The sequence below is a fragment of the Nerophis ophidion genome, linkage group LG10 (assembly GCF_033978795.1).
Source record: "Nerophis ophidion isolate RoL-2023_Sa linkage group LG10, RoL_Noph_v1.0, whole genome shotgun sequence".
Taxonomy (NCBI): Eukaryota; Metazoa; Chordata; class Actinopteri; order Syngnathiformes; family Syngnathidae; genus Nerophis; species Nerophis ophidion.
The window spans coordinates 13930775-13953914 of NC_084620.1; the positions used below are offsets into that span (position 1 = coordinate 13930775).

Consider the following 23140-nt stretch of genomic DNA (forward strand, 5'->3'; position numbering starts at 1 on the left):
AATGCAATGTGAAAACATGGAACGTAGATTTTATGGTAAAAATGTAGCAGCCCAGTGGCCAAACTTAAGCTGTAAAAACGGTAGTACTGTTTTCAAATTAAAATAATGTTCAGACAGATGAAAAATTAGAGGGAATATATATTGGGGGGTGGGGCCCATACTGGTAAGTTTCTTAAAGACTAGCAGGCCTACATTTTGTCCTAAATAGCCTTTGTGATAATGTGTGTTGTCCAATTATACAAACAAATTCCTGGACAAAATTACTTCTTGCAGGTTTTCTCAAAAGCAGAGATCGTGCTCACCAGAAGTTCTACTCGCAGCTTACCAAGACCCAAATATTTATCCGCTTCATCGAGGAGTGCACTTTTGTCAGCGACAAGGACACCGGCTTGGCCTTCTTCGACGACTGTGTCGAGAAGGTGACACATCAGTCTGTGCACTCTTGTTTATTTTTTCCTCTCTGACTTGGGTGTTAGTCCAAAACCAAGCTTTGGTTTTGTTGTGACTTATTGCAAAATTAACATTTAAACTTCTGGGAGACTAAAGAAGTCGAGGTTCTCTGATTCATTCTGTTGCCTTTTGCTCTCTTTCTACGTCTCACAGCTTTTCCCCTCTGATAAACTCACTGACAAAGGCACCAAGGTAATTGGCTACTCCGTAATCAAATCTATGTCCTGATAATGAGTAACCATTTCACCTCTTTATTAAAGTTGCATTTCTGCTTCTTTGCCAAAGTGGACGTTTTGCCGTTTTAGAGGATTTTACTGTCTCATCTTTTGATTTTCGTCGCAGGTGGAAGGAGAGTCATCAGAGGACACCAGACTGCTTGAACTGGATGAGTCGCAGAAGAGCGAGCACACCGTCTTTGTGATGCCTCCTGAACCTCCGCCTGACGGTGAACATGAGGCGCCAAAACGATACACGTAAGGCGTCGTTTAACTACACTCTTAAACTACTATAAATATAGATGGGAATATACGGTATTGTGACAGCTCATTAAATGCTTTAATGTTGCAAAACTTTCCAAAGCCCCTGACTTTCACACCCACAACTGAGTACCAATAGCTACTGCCATCTTGTGGAGTTAATAAGGACTACAACAGGAAGTTGCCTACAGCCACAGCTGTTAATGCCCATGTTGTTACCCAGATGTTAGTAGAAAACGCAGAGGTTATTTGATTTTTTAGATCATGCGCTTTGCAACTAAAGTAAAATCTGAAGTTAACTGAATAGTGGTGTTAATTGGAGCATTTGCGGTGTGTGTTTTTTGTCACGCTCCAGTTACAAGTGTTTCCCCCGGCTAAAGATGGGGCTGTTTGACCGTCCTCTGGAGCTACGGCCTGCAATCAGCAGAGGAACAGCGGGGGCCAGTCTCTCCAGCAGCCCTGCTCTACTAGCCAAACGTACCAAGCAGGTGGGGACGACATACCGGGCAACATTCCCTCACTTTTTAGAGTAACATTGTGATGTCTGCTCTGCTTCCACCACCAGGAGATCAAACTGGCGTACAAGATGGCAAAGCGCTTCTACTCTGATCCCCAGCTGTGGTCCCGCTGTCTGTTCAGCCACTGTTACAGCCTGTGGTTCATCTGCCTGCCAGCCGCACTCCGCCTGGCCAAGTCTAAGAGTCGCGCCATGCAGCAGGCGTACAATGTCCTCTTAAAGATGAGAACGACTGAGGTGGAGGTGTTGGATGAGGTAAGTCTTGTTCAAATGTTTAGTATAAGTTACATTTCATGTCAAATTTATTTACGTCCATGGTGCCAAGGTTTGTTACAGAGTGGTCATGCAGCTCTGCGGCATTTGGGGTCTTCCTGTTATGGCTGTTCGAGTGCTGGTCGAAATGAAGAAAGCTGGCGTCCATCCCAATGCCATCACATACGGTTATTACAACAAGGTATACTACCTGAGGCTTGTAAAGCATAATACTGATGCCACTCAGACATTTCCAAATTAAAATGTGTGGATTCTCTGCAGGCGGCCTTAGAGAGCCCATGGCCGAGCAGAAATCGTAGCGGACTTTTTATGTGGACCAAGCTTCGCAATGTGCTGCGCGGGGTGGCTCAGTTCAAGCAAGCTGTCAAGCAATCTTCATCCAGGAAGGCAGCAACATTGTCAAGCACAGGTGTGGGTTGCATTTGTGAACCACACTAAATTTGACCACATTCATCAATGTTTGTCTGATTTACTTTAGGAGGTCCATCCTCAAACCGTTTGAGCAACTGCAGCGCGGACAGCACGGGAGACATGGAGGATCACCTGACCGGAGGCAAGCTGTGTCAAACAAGTAGTACACCTTATAATCACGCGTCTCACCTTCATTAAGGACGTGTTAAAGTAATATGTGTTTGTTTCTTGCAACCACAGGTAGCCATTACGATCAAGGCTACGGCTCCAAGGATGAACTGCATCAGGAACTTTCCGAGTCATCACATACAGCTATGCTTGCGACTGCTGAGAGAAGCAAAGCCAAAGTACAGCATAATGGTATGTATGTCTTAAAATACTCTTGCATTCAGACAATAAAACGTTAAAATTATTTTTTTTAAACATTCCGAACTTCTGTTTACTATTTGTTTTGATATTGCAACCAAAGCTGCAAAGTAATTGGGCCCTCTACTTTCTAAGTCGTGAAACCCTCCATTACTTTGTCACATAGCTTCTACACTAGGGATCCCAAATCACCAGATTGTTAAAATATTGATTTTTCTTTTTAATGATATATAGATTTTATAATATACAATCGCACAGTTAAAAAAAACTCAACAGTTTCTCACAATTTACTAGCACTACATCAATAACAATAAGATAATATCAACATTTTAACAAAATAATGCAATTATTTCTAGGTATGTCCCATGATATTATCGGCCAATGTCCCAAAAATTTGATAGCCTATCGCATGTCAATTGTTTTTTTTGTTCAAATAATAATGTTGGTACACAAGGCGTTGAGGGGTTCCGGTTTGGTGGCCGCGGGATTAGGTCTCTGCTTTTTGCAGATGATGTGGTCCTGATAGCTTCATCTGGCCAGGATCTTCAACTCTCGCTGGATCGGTTCGCAGCAGAGTGTGAAGCGACCGGAATGAGAATCAGCACCTCCAAGTCCAAGTCCATGGTTCTCGCCCGGAAAAGGGTGGAGTGCCATCTCCGGGTTGGGGAGGGGACCCTGCCCCAAGTGGAGGAGTTCAAGTACCTAGGAGTCTTGTTCACGAGTGGGGGAAGAGTGGATCGTGAGATCGACAGGCAGATCGGTGCGGCGTCTTCAGTAATGCGGACGTTGTACCGATCCGCTGTGGTGAAGAAGGAGCTGAGCCGGAAGGCAAAGCTCTGAATTTACTGGTCGATCTACGTTTCCATCCTCACCTATGGTCATGAGCTTTGGGTCATGACCGAAAGGATAAGATCACAGGTACAAGCGGCCGAAATGAGTTTCCTCCGCCGGGTGGCAGGGCTCTCCCTTAGAGAGGCTGAGAAGCGCTGCCATCCGGGAGGAACTCAAAGTAAAGCCGCTGCTCCTCCACATTGAGAGGAGCCAGATGAGGTGGTTCGGGCTTCTGGTCAGGATGGGAGGTGTTTAGGGCACGTCCAACCGGTAAGAGGCCACGGGGAAGACCCAGGACACGTTGGGAAGACTATGTCTCCCGGCTGGCCTGGGAAAGCCTCGGGATCCCCCGGATCATGTCAAACGAAGTGGCTGGGGAGAGGGAAGTCTGTGCTTCCCTGCTTAGGCTGCTGCCCCCACTACCCGACCTCAGATAAGTGGAAGATTATGAATGGATGGATGGATGGTACGCTGTACCAAACTGCCGTGTTCCACAAAGCATCAAGGTTACAGCTATGTCTGCAGTATGGACTTATTTTTATGTTTGTTATAACACATTTGCAATATGAATTTAATTCACTTATGTGAGTGGTGAATAAGGCATTTTTCTTTAACACTTTTAATCAATTATCACACCTCCAAAAATAATGACTTGAAGTTACACGCAGCGTTTATGCAGCAAAATAATGATATAAGGTGACTGATGGTACTGAAGAAAACTGTGGCTATAATCAGTTAAAATGGAGACGAGAACCAACAATAATGGGGCAAAAGAATAACGAAGAGAATTCATGTGACAGCTTTGGAGAAAGTTTTTCTCAAGCGGCACGGCACATATCGCATTGTGTGCTAATGTCAAAACAAAATTTTAATGACGGTTGAAAAATACATTATCAAGGAAGCATAAAAACAACATAAACATTTAACATTGTGGAATTTCCAACCCCATTTTATAATCTCAATCATTATTTTAATAGACATAATTTGTACTTTGTGTCACATACAAATGTACAGCTTTACAAATGGTATTCTTGTCATTATGTATTTATTTGTGAGCGTTTATTCACAGACTAGTCTTACTTGTTGATAGTAGAATGTTAATTTACTTTTACTTATTTTTATATATATACATATATATATATATATATATATATATATATGTATATATATATATATATATATGTGTGTGTAACATGAGACCTGACATTAGTTTGATGAAAGAGCTGCTGCATATATTGGTATTAGTTGAAATTGTTCGGTATTGGAAATGAAGTGTTCATACTGTACATTGCGAGCATTTTACTTGCATTTGCGACTAAAAATAGATTGTGCGAGTAATGGAAAAAAAAGCACACCTGCGAATACAGAGTTTAACCATTTAATTAGCATTTTGCTACTAAAATGAATATATCCAAATTTGATCAAAATAGAGTAAAATGTTTGCCCATCCGTATACCAAGTTTGAAATAAACTTAAACCATAACCATAACCTGAAGTGTCACTGATCATTCTGTCCGCCCTAAAAGCTGTGTGTCCTACTCCTCCTCCATGCACAGAAGGCGGTGAGCCTGGAGCCCCGCTCCTCTGAGCTCACACACTTCAGTCTTCCAACAAGGTCTTAGTTGGAGGAACTGTTCAGTAGTTGACTTTTTTTCCCACCACCTTAAAACTTGACAAAAGCGCCACGGCGCACTAGTAACAACAAGGGTCAGAGGGAATATTGAACAACAAATCAAAGACACAAATGACAAACTTTAAGTAATTTTCACTCAGCGTCACAAAGCAGTTGGCAGGTTGCTGTTCTTGGCTAAAGTCTTTGTGTTTGTCCTATGATAATGTTTACATATCAAACGTCATTATTAAAGTTTAATTATTTTCATTTTGCTGCTGATGTTTAAACATGTCCTCTTAAACCATATATATTCATTTATATTTCAAATATCTTTTTGTGTTTTTGTTAGCTGACAAATTGAGCAAAGTTAAATGTTTTTTTAAAGAAGATTGGAGATTATATTTGCATTTCTTGTATATTCAACGATGTTTCTTTTTTTAATCTCAAAACACCACTTACAGTAAATTAGGATTCTATCAAGCAAAAACTACTTTTCTTACTTGTTGGTACCTGTTTTTGTGTATTTGGGATCTCCATCTCTCCCGAAAATCTAAAATCAAGGCATAGTGGAGATATTTAGTTACGTCAACGTATATTTTTATTAATGGGTTAGTTTATGGGCCAAATGATATTGGGATATAAGTTTGTATCCATATCGCCCAGCCCTACTTTCGTGCTAGTTTAGGGATTTTCTTTGTGTTTTAAAGGCCTACTGAAATTAGATTTTCTTATTTAAACGGAGATAGCAGGTCCATTCTATATGTCATACTTGATCATTTCGCGATATTGCCATATTTTTGCTGAAAGGATTTAGTAGAGAACATCCACGATAAAGTTCGCAACTGGAGAAAAGCCCTGCCTCTACCGGAAGTTGCAGACGATGATGTCACTTGTGTGATGGCTCCTCACATATTCACATTGTTTTCTAATGGGAGCCTCCAACAAAAACAGTTATTCCGACCGAGAAAACGACAATTTCCCCATTAATTTGAGCGAGGATGAAAGATTCGTGTTTGAGAATATTGATAGCGACGAACTAGAAAAAAAAAAAAAACACGATTGCAATCGTGTTGCATTGACATGGATTCTGATGTTTTTAGAGACATTTACTAGGATAATTCTGGGAAATCCCTTATCTTTCTATTGTCTTGCTAGTGTTTTAGTGAGTTTAACAGTACCTGATAGTCGGAGGTGTACGTCCACGGCCGTGTGTTGACGCGCAGTGTCTCAGGGAAGTAGACGGCAGCTGTACGGGAGGTAAAAGCTCAGCTGATATCCGGTAAGTGGCGACTTTTTAACCACAATTTTCTCACCGAAACCTGCTGGTTGACATGTAGTCGGGATCCATGTCCGCTCTGATCCATAGTAAAGTTTCACATCCGTGAATTTTAAACAAGCAATCACCGTGTGTGTGTGGCTAAAGGCTAAAGCTTCCCAACTCCGTCTTTCTACTTTGACTTCTCCAATATTAATTGAACAAATTGCAAAAGATTCAGCAACACAGTTCTCCAAAATACTGTGTAATTATGCCGTAAAGCAGACGACTTACCTGTGTGTGTGTGCAGCGCTCATACTTCCTTAAAACCCGTGACGTCTTGCGTACACGTCATCATTACGTGACATTTTCAAGAAAAAAGTCCCGGGATATTTAATATTGCAATTTAGTAAACTAAAAAGGCCGTATTGGCATGTGTTGCAATGTTAATATTTCATCATTGATATATAAACTATCAGACTGCGTGGTGGGTAGTAGTGGGTTTCAGTAGGCCTTTAATTAATAGTTGCAATAGGACTTATGATGGCATTTTGTTCGTATGTATGAATGCACATTTATATGTTGTTTCAGTGTTTATAATGAAATTGTGATATTTAAGACATTTCATATTCCTTCTAAATGTTTTCTGTGTTACAAAAAAATTTCTGTGCTACTAATTTTAGTAGCACAAGTGCTACTAGTCAAAAAGCTAAGCGTACAGCCTTGTGTGTCGGTAAGAAAGCCAATATGTTTTGGCTTTTTGTCCCAAAGCCCTCCTGCTTCCAATAACTTATTTTTTCAGTTTTTAGATAATAAAATAACACATTAATAATATGTATAAACAACACAACAACAAAAAACACAGATATTTTAAAAATATACAGAGGATAACTGAAAAATATTTTCTGTCTTGCCCTACTTAGTAGTATTCAGTGTAACATTACAGCCACGGTAAAAAACTTTGTGGCTGTGTAGCATCTGAAGATGTTTTTTTGCACCAATCCATTTCCCTCCAAAATGTTTGGGATTCACTTGTCTTAATAGGATAACTTGGTCAATCGAGGCTGTCAAAGAATATTTTTTTACTGTCATCTGCTTGTTGGTGTATTGATGTGTGTCTTTAAACCAGGAGGAGACATTTCTGGATCAGTGGACAGTGCTTTCGCAGTGGCAGAGCCTCCTAGTCCTGTGGACGCTCCATTGCCTGTCCAAAGTATAGTGAGACTGTCCACAGGAAGCCTTGATGCTGGCAGGGAATCAGGTGATGCCAATTGGTTTGACTAAAAAAATAATGTACATACAGTACATTTAAATGTCCCACACTTACAGGAACGCTGTTTCGAAGGAAAAGCAAGACCGATAACGTGTCTCTCCCTGATGACGGTGCCTCGACGGAAGATGGTAAACTGACAGCCCAACCTCAAAATCAGCGACAGAAAGCCTTTGCCGAGCGCAGCCGTAGCTTTAGTGCTGAAACACGGGCCGGTATGCTCTCGGACAAAGGCGTGGACCACATGGCGAGCCAGCTTGGCGCCGACGCCCGCATCCTTGCCGCGGCTCTCTCCGCTGCCCAGACCCTTACCCCTTGCGTGTCCAAAGCCCTCTTTCAGGACCTGGAGGAAGAGCCGGAAGATGATCAGGGACTGTTTGTTGGGAAGCTACCTGATGAAGAAGCAGCATCAGAGAAAGGAAAAGTATTTGAGGTAAAGGTGGATGGAAAAAAAGAGTCTATTGAGAAGCGCGAGAGGAAACGTACTGAAACAAGTGAGGTGGATGTGGGGGCAGACCCTCTTTCCCTCCTGATGTCAGAAAGCGAAGAGTTGGCGTCTGTCACTAGCCAGGAGCCTCCTCGCTCAGTACCCCCTGTGGTGTCGCGCAACTTGGCCGAGGAGATTGAAATGTACATGAGCCTGAAAAGCCCGCTGGGCAACAAGTCCTCCAGCATGGAACTCAAGCAGCCAGAGGGCGAGTCCGCAGATGCACCGCACTCAAAACAACCTTTTGAGCGCAGATCCAGCCTTCCCGCTCCTGTGCCTCAAACACAGACTGGGTCACCGGCAGACACACCGAAACGGAGCCCCTCTACTGTCACGCGCTCCAAGACGTTTGCGGTAAAGTCGAAGCCTGCTGTCAACAAGGCCACTAGTCCAGCTGTGAGATCGTCTTCACTGACGGCGCTCGTCAAGTCCTCCCAGGGGTCCTCACTGGGGTCTGTCATCAACTCCATCTCAGGCATCAAGATGGACAACTTGTTGTCTGGGCCTAAAATTGACGTGCTCAAGTCTGGAATGAAGCAGGCGGCCAATGTGGCCAGCAAAATGTTGGTGGCCGTTGCTACAGCGTACTCGTACTCAGACGATGAGGTGCGTGTCCTGAACATTATTGCCAAGGTTTAACACCATCTATCGTATGTCATACAGTCTCTTCTTCTACTGCAGGAAGAACAAGGTCCAAGTGGAGGGGGATTCCCTGCACACCTGGATGAACACATGTTGACAGATGTAGATGACATTGTCGAGAGCGGGGCCATCCCAGGTTTGCTAGCCAATGGTCTAAACCAGAGCTGCACCAGTATTGGCGGCGGCAGCAGCAGCAGCAGTGATACTGGAAGAGGGACGCAGCTAACACGTAGGCAGCCACTCTCTGACATCTAAGGAAAGTGTAAATGACGGCCATTAAGAGCTTTTTTTAAACAGTCATTTGTCTGCAGATGCAATTCCGGGGCGATCTGCCAGGGCTCCCGACTCTGAGCAAGGCTCCTCACACCACGCCTCCTCTTCCAGCATCTTCCAGAGTCACGCACTGGAGGTTCCAATACCAAAACACCATCTCCTCTCATCGTCTCTCCACAGTACATGTACATTTCAGCCACGTCTTTCTAACAGGTGCTGATGTCCAGCTGCTCCCAGTGTCGTTCTTGCGATGCCTTGGTGTACGACGAAGAGATCATGGCGGGATGGACGGCCAACGACTCCAACCTCAACACCAGTTGTCCGTTCTGTCGTGAAGCCTTCCTTCCTCTGCTGCACATAGAGTTTCATGACTTGCGTGCGATGACCGGGTACGAATGTGCACCAGTTATGATTGCCGTGAATGCTTTGGAACTAACGTTCTAATAGTGGCAAGGAGCAAACTGCTCAGTCAGCATAATAGCGCTGATGAGTGCATTATGAACAACAGTATGGCAAGTGTAACATGTTAAAGCACATGCATAGGTCGTTAATTCTACTGGTACTTCAAATGGAGCTACTGCTTTGTGGAGTTGATTTAAAAAAAATACATCAGGAGGTTGACTACATTCACAACTGTTAATGCCAAAGGTCTTTGACCTGGCATTAATTAGACTCCCCTGCAGTGATATGCTTTTGTAGAACCGTGACTCGGCTTGATAATTAAATAGAAGGGTAAATTGGAGCCTTTGCTGTAAATTGGAGTTTGACATTTTCTTTTCTTATTTTTTTTTTTAGCTTCTACATGAATCCCAGTGCTTCAGGAGACAGTATTCACAGCACTGGTGGACAACCCACAGCTCCCAATGACATGAAGACGCAGGACCTCATTGATTTCCCCACAGAAGAGCCAAGGGAGACTCTGGCTACCTCTCTTGGAACCCATAAGAGGTAGTTATTAAAGCCACTCTTCATATGAATGGGAAAGCTTATATGCTGACACTGGTGCTAAATCGGTACTTAATTTTTTTTGTTTAAAAACAATGCCTTTTAATGGAATTTTGTGACATGCAAATGAAACGGAATAATTATTTGTTTGGGCTGTCTTTAACTAAGGATTTTTCTTGTAGATTTGACCATCATGGATAATCAGTCAAATTTTAATTGCGTTTTTTAAAGAGGTAGGGATATGTATTAGTGTACTGACTGGTCACTAGGTGTCAGTAACGTCACATGGATGTGCTCTAACATTTTTTGTACATACTTGAATATTTACACGTTCATTAATTAAAGGTACTTATAAAAGGAATACCTTTTATACGGCGACTTTTTTTTTTTTTTTTTTTACCTCAAAAGGCTAAACCACAGCTTTTGAGGTCTTATCTGGAAATTTGAGTCAATAGAGGAAGTAACAAAAAGTTTCCATACGTCAATCTGTGGGAGAATAATTGACTTTTTCAAGAGGAGAGGTGGTGTGTCCCGGTGTCCAATTTCACTAGGACCGACGGTAGGATTCGGCTAGGCATGCGATGGCACAGCAATCTCTGTGTCTGACAGCAGCGCGGCCCGACAAGTTTCCATCACTTCTGCTAAGTAGAAAATATACTCCCAACTCTATTATTAAAATATTCTTGTGTGCAGACAAATATATTTTATAGAATAAGAAATGTGTGTGGCCAAAACAGCTGACGTCACACCAGGAAGCAGCAACTGCTCTGAGGAAGTCTGAAGTAACAGCCAAAAGTAAGGTGTTTCTTTTACTCTACAATCTATTTGTCTTCACACAAGAATGTTTTTCTAATATTTAAAGAAGACTTAATAAACACAATTATACTTGTATATCGCTTTTCTACCTTCAAGGTACTCAAAGCACTTTGACATTATTTCCACATTCACTCATTCACACACACATTCACACACTGATGGCGGGAGCCGCCATGCAAGGCCCGAACCACGACCCATCAGGAGCAAGGGTGAAGTGTCTTGCTCAAGGACACAACGGACTTGACTTAGTTGGTAGAAGGTGGGGATCGAACCAGGAAACTCTCAGGTTGCTGGCACGGCCACTCTCACAACCGCGCCACGCCATTAGTGCTCTGCCCTTCCCTCACTAATGCTGCTGCGTGCACTCGCCTCCACAATTTGTTTTGTTTTTTACCCGTTCTTGACTCTGGACGTACATTTGAAATACACGCAACCCTAACTCAAAATGCCGGACATTTGAGGCATTTAAGAAAAAACGCCTGGACAGCCCCGCAAAAAATGTTTTGTTATAATTTACTAGTTAAAAATTTTCTATTTTACATCAGAATGTCATTTTCTTCTCCAAAAAAGCCACTTTATGAACATTTTTTGTAGTAATAAAGACATTTCATTTTACATTTTGAAGTCAGAATAGGAAAAAAAATTCTAAATTACTATGTTTTTAATATATAATGTTCATAATCATATACAACAATCACTTTATCCTCACAACACAGGTGGCCCCAGCAGGTATTAACTCACCTCCTTCCCACAGAGAATAGAGGGAATATTAATTTCAGCAGATTTAACTGTGAGGTATAGAGTGGGATCAGACTCCTCTAAATTGAATCGGCGAATCTCTTATTTGAAGACAGCCCTACAGAATAGTAATTTAAAATGGATGGATGGAGGGTCCCTTGTTAATCCCAGCTAATGAGTTCCAGGCCTGACAGTGGTAAACTAAATTCTGCAAAGTAGGACTAGTATTAATTAAATATATTTATCGTTAGAGCGTTGGTCAACTTGACAGTTGCAGCTACGACCTTTAGCTGTGTTATTAGCATTGCGTGTCCAATGTTGTCATTCGACATTGCTCACAAGGCACACCAATCCCATGTGGTGATGTTATGGATGCTGAAGATGAAGTGCGTCAAAAGAGTTTCTCTTTTTCTAGCATTGCCCGGAATGTTGCTGAGAGCTGATGAGTCTTTTTAGTATTAAGTGCCATGCCAAGTCCAATTGAGTCCTTGCGAGTCTCACGTCTTGTTTTTTGACAGAGCTCACTTCAAAATTCTCCCCAATGTAGGGAATTGTTATTGGTTAGGCAGGAGTTGAAGATTGTCACACTTAACCTGGAAATTAAAGTATCGTTTGGTGAATATCTTTATTGATCGCCACAACATAATATAAAAACAAGACAAATACAGCACTGTAATACAAAATATAACACAAAAAATATGTAGACTTAAGTTTTATATAACATCTGCGATAGAGTGAAGCCACAATATTTGATGCACGATGTAGCAAAAGATGAATGCACTTCAATAATCTAAATAAAATGACAGCTAAATTTGACTGTTGTGCCAAAAAACCGAGATGCTTGTGTAGTAATGTTGATGTTCAGATTTCTGAGTTTCGTCAATGCACATCACAAGTCATGACTGTGATTAGTGCATGAGGAAGTGTTGTGGCGAGCTCAACATTGAAATTAACCTGCTCTGTTGGACCTAAGCACTGCTGTTTGCGTATAAAGGTACATAAAAAAGTTAAAGAAAAGCATCAAACTCTTTGCTTCAGCCAGAATGCTATATTACTTACTTAACAAGAAGTTAATATCACCTTTAAAGGAGAACTGCACTTTTTTGGAGGATTGTTCACAATTTTTATTAAAGTTGTGACGACGGATGTGTTTTTTATTGCATTCTAACTCGTAAATTAACGTAAATAAAAGTCTGCTTACAGCAGAGACAATGGGAGGTCCTCTATTCCGCCCATTAAAAAACATCCAAGAAGCGCCATCAATACTCCATTTACATTTCGTGACTTGAATTTTAACCAAGTATTTGTGATATTATCATAAGCGCTAACAAAGACAAACTATTTGTAGTGGCGCTGTCAACATGACCGACTGATCAACTGCTTCCTTGCTCGTCAAACTTTATTCTAGAGCAGTGGTTCTCAAATGGGGGTACGTGTACCCCTGGGGGTACTTGAAGGTGTGCCTAGGGGTACGTGAGATTTAAAAAAAATATTATTAAAAATAGCAACAATTCAAAAATACTTTATAAATATATTTATTGAATGGTGTTGAATATGAATATAGGTTTATAAACTGTGAAAAGAAATGCAACAATGCAATATTCAGAGTTGACAGCTAGATTTTTTGTGGACATGTCCCATAAATATTGATGTTAAAGATTTCTTTTTTTGTGAAGAAATGTTTAGAATTAAGTTCATGAATCCAGATGGATCTCTATTACAATCCCCAAAGAGGGCACTTTAAGTTCATGATTACTTCTATGTGTAGAAATCTTTATTTATAATTGAATCACATGTTTATTTTTCAACAATTTTTTTTTTTATTTTTTATATATTTTTTTCCAAATAGTTCAAGAAAGACCACTACAAATGAGCAATATTTTGCACTGTTATACAATTTAATGAATCAGAAACTGATGACATAGTGCTGTATTTTGAAGCGCTATAGCTCGGTTGGTAAAGTGGCTGTGCCAGCAACTTGAGGGTTCGAGTTTCGATCTTCGCTTCTGCTATCTTAGTCACTGCTGTTGTGTCCTTGGGCAAGATACTTTACCCACCTGCTCCCAGTGCCACCTACACTGGTTTAAATGTAACTTAGATATTGGGTTTCACAATGTAAAGCGCTTTGAGTCACTAGAGAAAAAGCGTTAATACAATATAATTCACTTCACACTTCAGTTATTTTACTTCTTTATCTCTTTTTTTCAACCAAAAACGCTTTGCTCTGATTAAGGGGTGCTTAAATAAAAAAAAAATGTTCACAGGGGGTACATCACTGAAAAAAGGTTGAGAACCACTGTTCTAGAGCATAAATGATGCCTCTCACCTGGATAATAGAAGAAAAAATATGTATTCTGACAAGTTTGACAGCCAATTCAGACCCGTAAATGGCGAGAACGACACAAAAAACCCTTGGTTCCACCCCCCTTTTTTTGGCGAGGATTATGAGTCATTCTTCATCTGAATCGGAATATATGAACATCCTAGCAGTCACGTCCTAATGATAGTAGACCTTGTACAGTAAGTGATGTTTTATTATGTTTGTTGGTGCTCATGAAGTCTGCAGTGAGTAGTAAATAATGATGTTAAGACATTTTTTTATTAATGCATATGCTTAAAATGAGCAAACTGTAAATTTAAGGCTAACAATGTGCCTCTTACTACATTACGTACTGTATGTACTTACAGCATGTATATAAAACCTAAGTGGAGGTGTTTGTATTTTTTAAGGGTTTTATATGAATACAAAATAGAGAGCATTTATTTAATATTTAGAATGCATTAAAAAAATATATTCTTAGTTATGTCTGCGTGGCGCAGTGGGAGAGTGGCCGTGCGCAACCCGAGGGTCCCTGGTTCATTCCCCACCTAGTACCAACCTCGTCACGTCCGTTGTGTCCTGAGCAAGACACTTCACCCTTGCTCCTGATGGGTGCTGGTTAGCGCCTTGCAGGGCAGCTCCCTCCATCAGTGTGTGAATGTGTGTGTGAATGGGTAAATGTGGAAGTAGTGTCAAAGTGCTTTGAGTACCTTGAAGGTAGAAAAGCGCTATACAAGTAAAACCCATTTATTTATTTATCATTTATGTCTCATAGATTGTGAACAATAGGCAAAACTTCCCAAAAAGTACGGTTCATCTTTAAGTACTTGTGGCAGTATGTGCATTTATTTAGAGCACAATTGAGACATGCTACTTTTTATTATAAAACCAAATTTCGGTACCCATCCCTACATCAACTTATCACCTTACTTTAACTTTTTGTTTGGAGTTATGATCTTCCTGTTGTGTCTTAAGCCTAATTCCAGAGCCAGTGCAGTCTGATCCGTTGGGCCTACTGGAGCACCAGGCGTCAGCCAAGACGAGCAGTGGCACGTCTCTCACACGCAGCAATAGCGTCGGCGGCCCTCTACAGGGCCTGGACTCGTATCTTGGACCCGGCCACGGCGTCTCTACCACCAGTCTCCCCTGCAGCCTGCATGAAGTGTCGGTAGGTTTAAAAAAACAAACCTCTAACCTGTTTTATAATGCATGTCGCTAAGCCTTGGTATTAACAACCAACAGGAAGGAATGACCGCAACAAGGCCAAACCCCAAGCCTGTGTCTGTGCCGTACCTCAGTCCCTTGGTGCTGCGCAAAGAACTGGAGACCCTCCTGGAGAATGAGGGAGATCAGGTGACAAACATTCACAAACACAGACATGCATGTGCATCCGTTATTGTTGTGAAACTAATTTAATGTGATTTCAACAGGTCATTTACACCCACAAGTTCCTTAGCCAGCATCCAATCATCTTCTGGAACCTTGTTTGGTATTTTCGTCGTTTGGACCTTCCCAGTCACCTACCCGGCCTCATCCTGACCTCTGAACACTGCAACAACGGAGCACAGGTTATACATCCTTCAATGAGCCCTGCCCTTATTATTGTTTTTTCTATAGACCTTCCAACCACTAAAACAAGTGTCTGTGCAGCTTCCACTGACATCACTATCCCAGGACAGCAAGCAAGTATACATCCTGCTGCTGTGGGACAACATCAACCTACACCAAGACGCAGGAGAACCCCTCTACCTGCTTTGGAGGACATTACGTGGGTGAAAATGGCCGAGCTGAGGCTCATATTTCATTCAAGCTCATTTCTCCATGTTTTCCCAGTGGACAAAAAGGGGACGTTGGCGCCAACGGACCATCAGGATATTCGCACGCTCCTCAACACCATTGTCCGCAACATCCAGACCAACGACGTATACGGGCCTATCAACCTGCTGATCCGAGAGAGCAAACGGCTTCCGGAGGGCATTAAGCGGCAGAGGTACGTACGCATTGCTCCTGGTGACAATGTGCCAAATCACAAACACCCACTGTGTCGCACATGTTTTTATTCGTATGAACGATGCACCACATGGTAGCACTATTAGTATTTTTTCAGATTGACCTGGAATTTCTCACACAGTTCAATGCACTTTACAAAAGACTCACTGTAATTTTTAGGGCAGGGGTGTCCGCATTTTTTTCACTGAGAAGATGGGGACGGGAAAGGAAAACGAGATCCCAATGTTTCGATTCCTGGGAATCATTTCAATCAATCAATCAATGTTTATTTATATAGCCCTAAATCACCAGTGTCTCAAAGGGCTGCACAAACCACAACATCCTCGGTAAAGCCCACATAAGGGCAAGGAAAACTCACCCCAGTGGGACGTCGGTGACAGTGACAATGATGACTATGGGAAAGCAATGGATGTCAAGCGGGTCTATTAGGATGCTGTGAAAGTTCAATCCATAGTGGATCCAACACTACCGTGAGAGTCCAATCCAAAGTGGATCCAACACAGTAGCGAGATTCCCGTCCATAGTGGAGCCAACAGGAAACCATCCCAAGCGGAGGCGGATCAGCAGCGCAGAGATGTCCCCAGCTGATACACAGGAAAGCGGTCCATCCTGGGTCCTGACTCTGGACGAGCGGTCCATCCTGTGTCCCGACTCTGGACAGCCAGTACTTCATCCATGGCCACCGGACCGGACCCCCTCCACAAGGGAGAGGGGGACAGAGGAGAAAAAGAAAAGAAACGGCAGATCAACTGGTCTAAAAAGGGGGTCTATTTAAAGGCTAGAGTATACAAATGAGTTTGAAGATGTGACTTAAATGCTTCTACTAAGGTAGCATCTCGAACTGTTACCGGGAGGGCATTCCAGAGTACTGGAGCCCGAATGGAAAACGCTGTTTAGCCCGCAGACTTTTTTTGGGCTCTGGGAATCACTAATAAACTGGCGTCCTTTGAACGCAAATTTCTTGCCGGGACATGTGGTTAGATACAATCTGTAAGATATGCTGGAGCTAGACCGTGCAGTATTTAATACGTAAGTAGTAAAACCTTAAAGTCACATCTTAAGTGCACAGGAAGCCAGTGCAGGTGAGCCAGTATAGGCGTAATATGATCAAACTTTGTTGTTCTTGTCAAAAGTCTAGCAGCCGCATTTTATACCAACTGTAATCATTTATTGCTAGACATGGGGGGACCCGAAAATAATACGTTACAGTGATCGAGACGAGACGTAACAAACGCATGCATAATGATCTCGGCGTCACTAGTGGACAAAATAGAGCGAATTTTAGCGATATTACGGAGCTGAAAGAAGGCCGTTTTAGTAACATTCTTAATGTGTGACTCAAAGGAGAGAGTTGGGTCGTAGATAATACCCAGATTCTTTACCGAGTCGCCTTGTTTTATTGTTTGGGTGTCAAATGTTATAGTTTTATTATTAAATAGAGGTCGGTGTCTAGCAGGACCGATAATCAGCATTTCCGTTTTTTTGGCGGTGAGTTGCAAAAAGTTAGCAGACATCCATTGTTTGATTTCATTAAGACACGCCTCCAGCTGACTACAATACGGCATGTTGGGTCAGCTTTAGGGGCATGTAGAGTTGGGTGTCATCAGCATAACAGTGAAAGCTAACACCGTATTTGCGTATGATGTCACCTAGCGGCAGCATGTAGATACTGCAGAGAGCAGGGCCAAGGACCGAACCCTGGGGAAATCCACACGTTACCTTAACATAGTTCCGAGGTCACATTGTTATGGGAGACACACTGCATCCTGTCAGTAAGATAAGAGTTAAACCAAGACAGGGCTAAGTCTAACATACCAATTCGTGTTTTGATACGCTCTAATAAAATATTATGATCGACGGTATCGAAAGCAGCGCTAAGATGGAGGAGCAGAAACATAGATGACACATCAAAATCCATCGTTAGCAATAGATCATTAGTCATTTTTGTGAGGGCTGTCTCCGTAGAGTGATTTGCCCTGACACCGGGTTGAAAGGTTTCACATAGATTGTTAGACGCTAAGTGTTCGTTTAGCTACTCTGCAACAATTTTTTCGAGGATTTTTTAAATAAAGGGAAGGTGAGACACCGGTCGGTAGTTTACCATGAGGTCGGGATCGAGGTTAGGTCTTTTAAGGAGAGGATGAATAACTGCTCTTTTTGAATGCTAGGGGAACAGTGCCAGAGGAAAGCGATACGTTTATAATATTTAGCACTGATGGACCTAATAATGCAAAGAGCTCCTTGATAAGTTTCCCAAGAAATGGGGCAAGTAAACATGTTTATTTTATTCCATTTACACGTTGTAACAATTCTTCTAATTTTATTTAATCAAAACGAGAGAAACTATTTTGGAGGGCAGTATCCGCCATATATACAGTCGTATCTGTGTTAATAGAACCCAGTTGTAGCTGGGACGCATTGTTTTCAATCTCCTTTCTAATGAGTTCAATTTTCTTATTAAATAAATTCTTAAGTAATCTGCCGAGTGGGTGGAGCTACTGGAAGGAGTCCCTTGTCGGGTTAGCGATGCCACCGTACTAAACAAAAATTTCGGATTTTTTTTATTAAGGTGGATGAGATTTGAGTAATATTTAGCTTTAGCTAAGGTAAGCATGCGTTTATAAGTTATTAAACTATCACTCCATGCTTGATGGTAAACCTCAAGATTAGTCGTGCGCCATTTGCATTCCAGCTTTCTACATGATCATTTATGAGCTCCAGTTTCTTCTGTAAACCATGGGGTACGCCTTTTTGGAGCCTTTTTTAACTTCAGCGGTGCTATACTATCAATGGTTTCGCGCAGGACGTAGTTAAAGTTGTTAGTGAGGTTATCAATAGAGCCCACATATTTTCGGAATGGTGCCATTACCGAGGGCAGTAGGCCAGCAAGAGTTGTCGTTGTGGCAGCATTAGTGTTACGGCTGCTATAGCAGTTATTATTATTATTAGCTTGCCGAACATGAGTTTGAACCTCGAATTTTATAAGGTAATGATCGGACATTACTGTAGTATACGGGAGTATCATAACTTTGGAAACGATGATACCCCTGAGAAGCACTAGGTCTATCGTATTACCGTTGCGATGCGTGGGATAATTTATTATTTGTGTAAGACCACAGCTATCAATTATAGTCTGGAGCGCCACGCACGGTGGGTCTGATGGGGTATTCATATGGGTATTAAAGTGTCACTAGATCAGCAACGAACTCTGAGAATTCATTGAGAAAGTCCGAATAGGGCCCTGGGGGGCGGTAGATAACAGCCAGGTATAGAGGCAGCGGAGTGACAGACCTCATAGTAAGCACCTCAAACGATTTATATTTAGTATTTAGGTTAGGACTAAGGTTAAAGTTTTCGTTGTATATTAGTGCGACCCCTCCCCCACCCCTTTTAAGGGGACGGGCAATATGCGCTTTCGTATAGTTAGGAGGAGATGCCTCATTTAGTGCAAAAAAAGTCATCTGGTTTAAGCCTGTTTTCGCTGAGACCGATGACGTTAAGATTGTTGTCTATAATGACCTCATTAACTAATAACGTTTTGGGAGACAATGATCTTATCTTTAAAAAGCCCATATTATAGGTAGTGGGCTGTTTTAAGGAGTTTTTGATCAAATTATCCGTAGTAGCAATATTAATAATGTTGCGTTTATTATTCGTAGTGCACTTAAAATAATTACGACCATTTCTAGGATTTGATACAATGGGAATTTTCCGATTTTTTGCTTGGTGCTGCGATAAACTGAACGCCTCATAATTTGCCCCCTCAGTAGAACGCATGTCCAACTCTGACACAGTCATAGCAGAAAAAACTTGTTGTAACTTAACTGACTCCTCACCCAGACTAGCAGGCTTGTGTCTTCCATTTAAATCCAGCTTCAGGATGGAAGGAAGCGGTGTTCTGTGGAGATTAGCCTTTTGCTTGTTGTTAGCCCAGCTCTGCATCCGCGCTTCTGTTTCCGATCACACCGCTTACGTGTCTTCCGTAGACGGTCCCCGCTGGTACTATACTCCGCTGCGTCAAAGGCAGCTGGATGTAGCCGGCGAAGTATTCCCATGCTAGCAAGGTGGTCCAACGTACACGCATCTTTCAGTCATTTGCCAGTTTTGTTAATGATGCCCTTATCGATTTCTGTGAAAGTGGCACAAAAGCCGGAGAGCTATTCACGAGAAAGGAAGACATCAGGGCAATGTGCAATACTAGCAAAGTGGATCTTTCATTAAACAGAGGAAATACTAGCAGTAACAGTAGCACATACAGAATGTGAAAACTTTGAACGAATGACGCGTTTTCGAGCCTGTCCAAGCTGGAAGTGAACCTCTACTAGCAGCAACAGCGGCGATATCGTAGATATACTGCAGGCAATTTTCCCTCCAATTTTTCATGTGTGCGCAAACGCCAAAACTCCTTGAGCATTCAGTGGCGCGCATATGAGCGACGGCAGACGTGCACACTGTTATGCGATTATCTTTTTATACGATTTTGTATGCGGCCTAGATTTGCTGTGCGCAAAGGATGCTTGAGCAGTGTGCAATTGCACAGGCGCTTACCTTTAGAGAGACGTTGACTGCAGGTAACTAACTAATCAACTAACTAATGAACACTGTCTGTCATGTTAGCACCTCATTGTAAAAAATGCTGTTACTAACTGTAAAAATTACTTAAATACTTATCATGCAAATCTGACTGGCAGGCTGCATGCCTCCTCCCTGTCTGAGAATTGGTCTCCATAGTGGAGACACTGTCAATAGGCAGAGAAATATCATATCCTTCTCGAGAAGAAAACACATATGCTTATTTTTCAGCAAAATAGTGCTTAATGTTTATATCTGATGTTTGTAGAATTGCACAATGCACACTTTTATTGGACTTGACTTGCTTGTATTTGTCACTAGCTGACATAGGTTTACTTTTGAATCGCATGCCCACATATTCTTTTGAAAATAATAATTTGATGTAATTTTCTGTGCCTACAGTAGACTATTGATTCTATTATTACATTATAGTTATTTTCAAAAGTTTTTTTTTTCTGGGGAAACCTTGAGTCCGGACCCTGGCACCCTATGGAGGTTGTCAACCTCTTACGACCTCACCGTTGCGTTTGTACATTCAAGTTTCTTCTAAACTAAATAAGGTTAACGCTAATCAGCTTGTTTATCCTTTTATCCAAATGAGAATCAATAAGAGAACCGATAAAGAACTGAATCCTTAAGCAAAATTAAAAATTTAATCGGAATCATAAAAATCAACAATCATTACTTCTGTTTTTTTGATTGATTGATTGATTGATTGATTGATTGAAACTCTTATAAGTAGATTGCACAGTTCAGTACATATTCCGTACAATCGACCACTAAATGGTAACACCCGAATAAGTTTTTCAACTTGTTTAAGTCGGGGCCCATGTTAATCAATTCATGGTACTGGGAGGCCGCATACTAAAGAAATTTGAAAGATTTGGGTTTTATTTTGATACTATACATTTTGTCAAGCAACCCAGGTAAATGTATATGGCAGCTTTATTTTATTAATGCCAAAACATATTAGTTTAAACCTTATAGAGCTGCAAAAAAATTGATGAAACCTGGACTATATGATGTCCCTGGAACTTAAAATATGTGCAGGTTGTTTCTACACTCTGTAATAGACCACACATGAGAGTATATATAAATATTAACTTCTATATCTAATTTTTTTTTTTCCATTTCATTATTGCACACGTTTAAAATGCAATTTTAATATTGATGGTTATGTATTTATTTGTAAAAAGAATGAAGGTTATGGCAAACTTAAGTTTTTTTGTTTATTTCATTTCGATTTATTCAAAATATGCACTGAGGCTATAAAGTGTAGTTCATTCAATTAATTTAACAAACTAATCAATCGATTAATCTATTACTTAAATATTCAATGCCTGCAGCCCTATAGCCTTGCATAATGTATGCATATTTTTTATTTTTGTAAAATGTGATTTAATTTCTCGCAAAATTACATCTTTTAGACGCCACAAATCGTTTACAGTGGTGGAAAAAAAGGACACCCCGTGCGATCGTTTTAAATACATATATTTTATATGATTATGCCCTTTTTGTTATTTCTTCAAGGAGTATTTACAGAGAAATTTTATTTCTCTCACTTGTGGCCTTGGGACGGGAAAACATTGACGTCGGTAAGTGAACGCTCCATCATAACACCATTTATTTGTATTTTTTCTGCTTTTCTAACTCAAGGTATATTGTTGCTTAGAGGCCTTTGACAGGGAGTACCTGCTGGCCTACGAGAATCTGAGCAAGGAGCAACTCAAATCTCTGCACCACATTGACCGGCCGCCCAGCGCCAACGTGCAGTGGTGCCTCAAATGTTTTGGCGCCCCTTTCATCTAGTATGTTACTATCGGGACACCACGGTACTCCGAATGGTGATGCCACTGTTGGCCTTAAATTTTATGTGTAGCGTTTGTTGTTCTTACTTTTCCTAAGTGTCTTATAGCCTGACACTGACTGTTAGTGCACTTTCTGGAAAACAAAAAAACACCTTCATAACTCGTGTACATGTTGGTTTTTTTGTTGTTGTTTTTTTTCTTTTTTTTTTTTAGGAGGAGCACATTTTTTGTAACTTTTCTGGTTTGTCGGCTTTGAGTCTTAATGAATGTTAGTACCTTTCTTGGTGGCATGTACAGGTGCAGATTTAGGACCTCTGATTTGTGTAAATATGTGTGCCAGCAGCACAAACGGAACAGAATGAAGTCACAGACAATCGCTACTTCAAAAGCATGGTGGCTGTTTGCCTTTTATATTATTCACTCCTGCTGTTCATGACTCAGTTGACGTGTTATTTTATTTTATTTTATTTTTTTTTTACAGTTTCAACACAACAACTTTGCTCGGAGCTTTTCACTACTGCTGTTTAATATTTGAAAACATTCCACTGAAAAATGGACAAAATACAACGTCCAATTCACCCACCAGTCTTAACTTGTTTGTCCCTCCAAAACAAACAAACTTAAAGAAAGGAGTTTCTCTATTTATTTTTGTATTATTGACATGCAGTCAGTGTTTTTAATGACTAATAACCCTTTTAATGTGTCATGAAAGATTAAAACTTGTAACAATTAATCAAAAATAGTGATTCTCACCGTCCTGTGGAAAGGAATGAAATATGTACACAGAAATATGCTGCAATAAAACAAGTATGTGACCAGACTGAAAATAAAATGTCGTTTGTATGGTTAGCTTAGGAAGGGGATAGTTTGGAAAATCAAAAAACATTCACCTATCACATGATATACAACAGCGGTCTCAAACTCATTTTACCTGGGACCACTGGATGCAGAGTTTGGGTGAGGCTGAGCCGCAAGAAAAGATTTGTTAAACATTTTTTTTTGCACACTCCTCAGCATGTCTCGTTGTATAATGATGTTTCAAATTGAATCCCTTGTGCACCGCAACTT

General features: G+C 41.2%; 1 protein-coding gene across 3 annotated transcripts in view; it reads left to right on the top strand.

Moving 5' to 3' along the window:
• The window catches only part of dennd4c (DENN/MADD domain containing 4C), a 71727-nt gene extending 48835 nt beyond the window's left edge, over positions 1-22892 (top strand). Inside the window, exons 13-34 of one of the 3 annotated variants that reach the window (XM_061912541.1) lie at positions 274-419; positions 604-642; positions 793-923; positions 1282-1414; positions 1492-1698; positions 1769-1897; positions 1978-2125; positions 2195-2287; positions 2368-2487; positions 7321-7452; positions 7521-8554; positions 8630-8819; positions 8902-8999; positions 9077-9252; positions 9659-9811; positions 14658-14850; positions 14925-15035; positions 15113-15250; positions 15333-15450; positions 15516-15672; positions 21795-21859; positions 21937-22892. In XM_061912541.1, the coding sequence (XP_061768525.1) occupies positions 274-419; positions 604-642; positions 793-923; positions 1282-1414; positions 1492-1698; positions 1769-1897; positions 1978-2125; positions 2195-2287; positions 2368-2487; positions 7321-7452; positions 7521-8554; positions 8630-8819; positions 8902-8999; positions 9077-9252; positions 9659-9811; positions 14658-14850; positions 14925-15035; positions 15113-15250; positions 15333-15450; positions 15516-15672; positions 21795-21859; positions 21937-22073 (3848 nt within the window). In that variant the 3' untranslated portion in view covers positions 22074-22892. The remainder of the gene's footprint in view (positions 1-273; positions 420-603; positions 643-792; positions 924-1281; positions 1415-1491; positions 1699-1768; positions 1898-1977; positions 2126-2194; positions 2288-2367; positions 2488-7320; positions 7453-7520; positions 8555-8629; positions 8820-8901; positions 9000-9076; positions 9253-9658; positions 9812-14657; positions 14851-14924; positions 15036-15112; positions 15251-15332; positions 15451-15515; positions 15673-21794; positions 21860-21936) is intronic. The other 2 variants (XM_061912542.1, XM_061912543.1) reach the window with 2 other exon arrangements.
• The last annotated feature ends 248 nt before the right edge of the window (positions 22893-23140 follow it).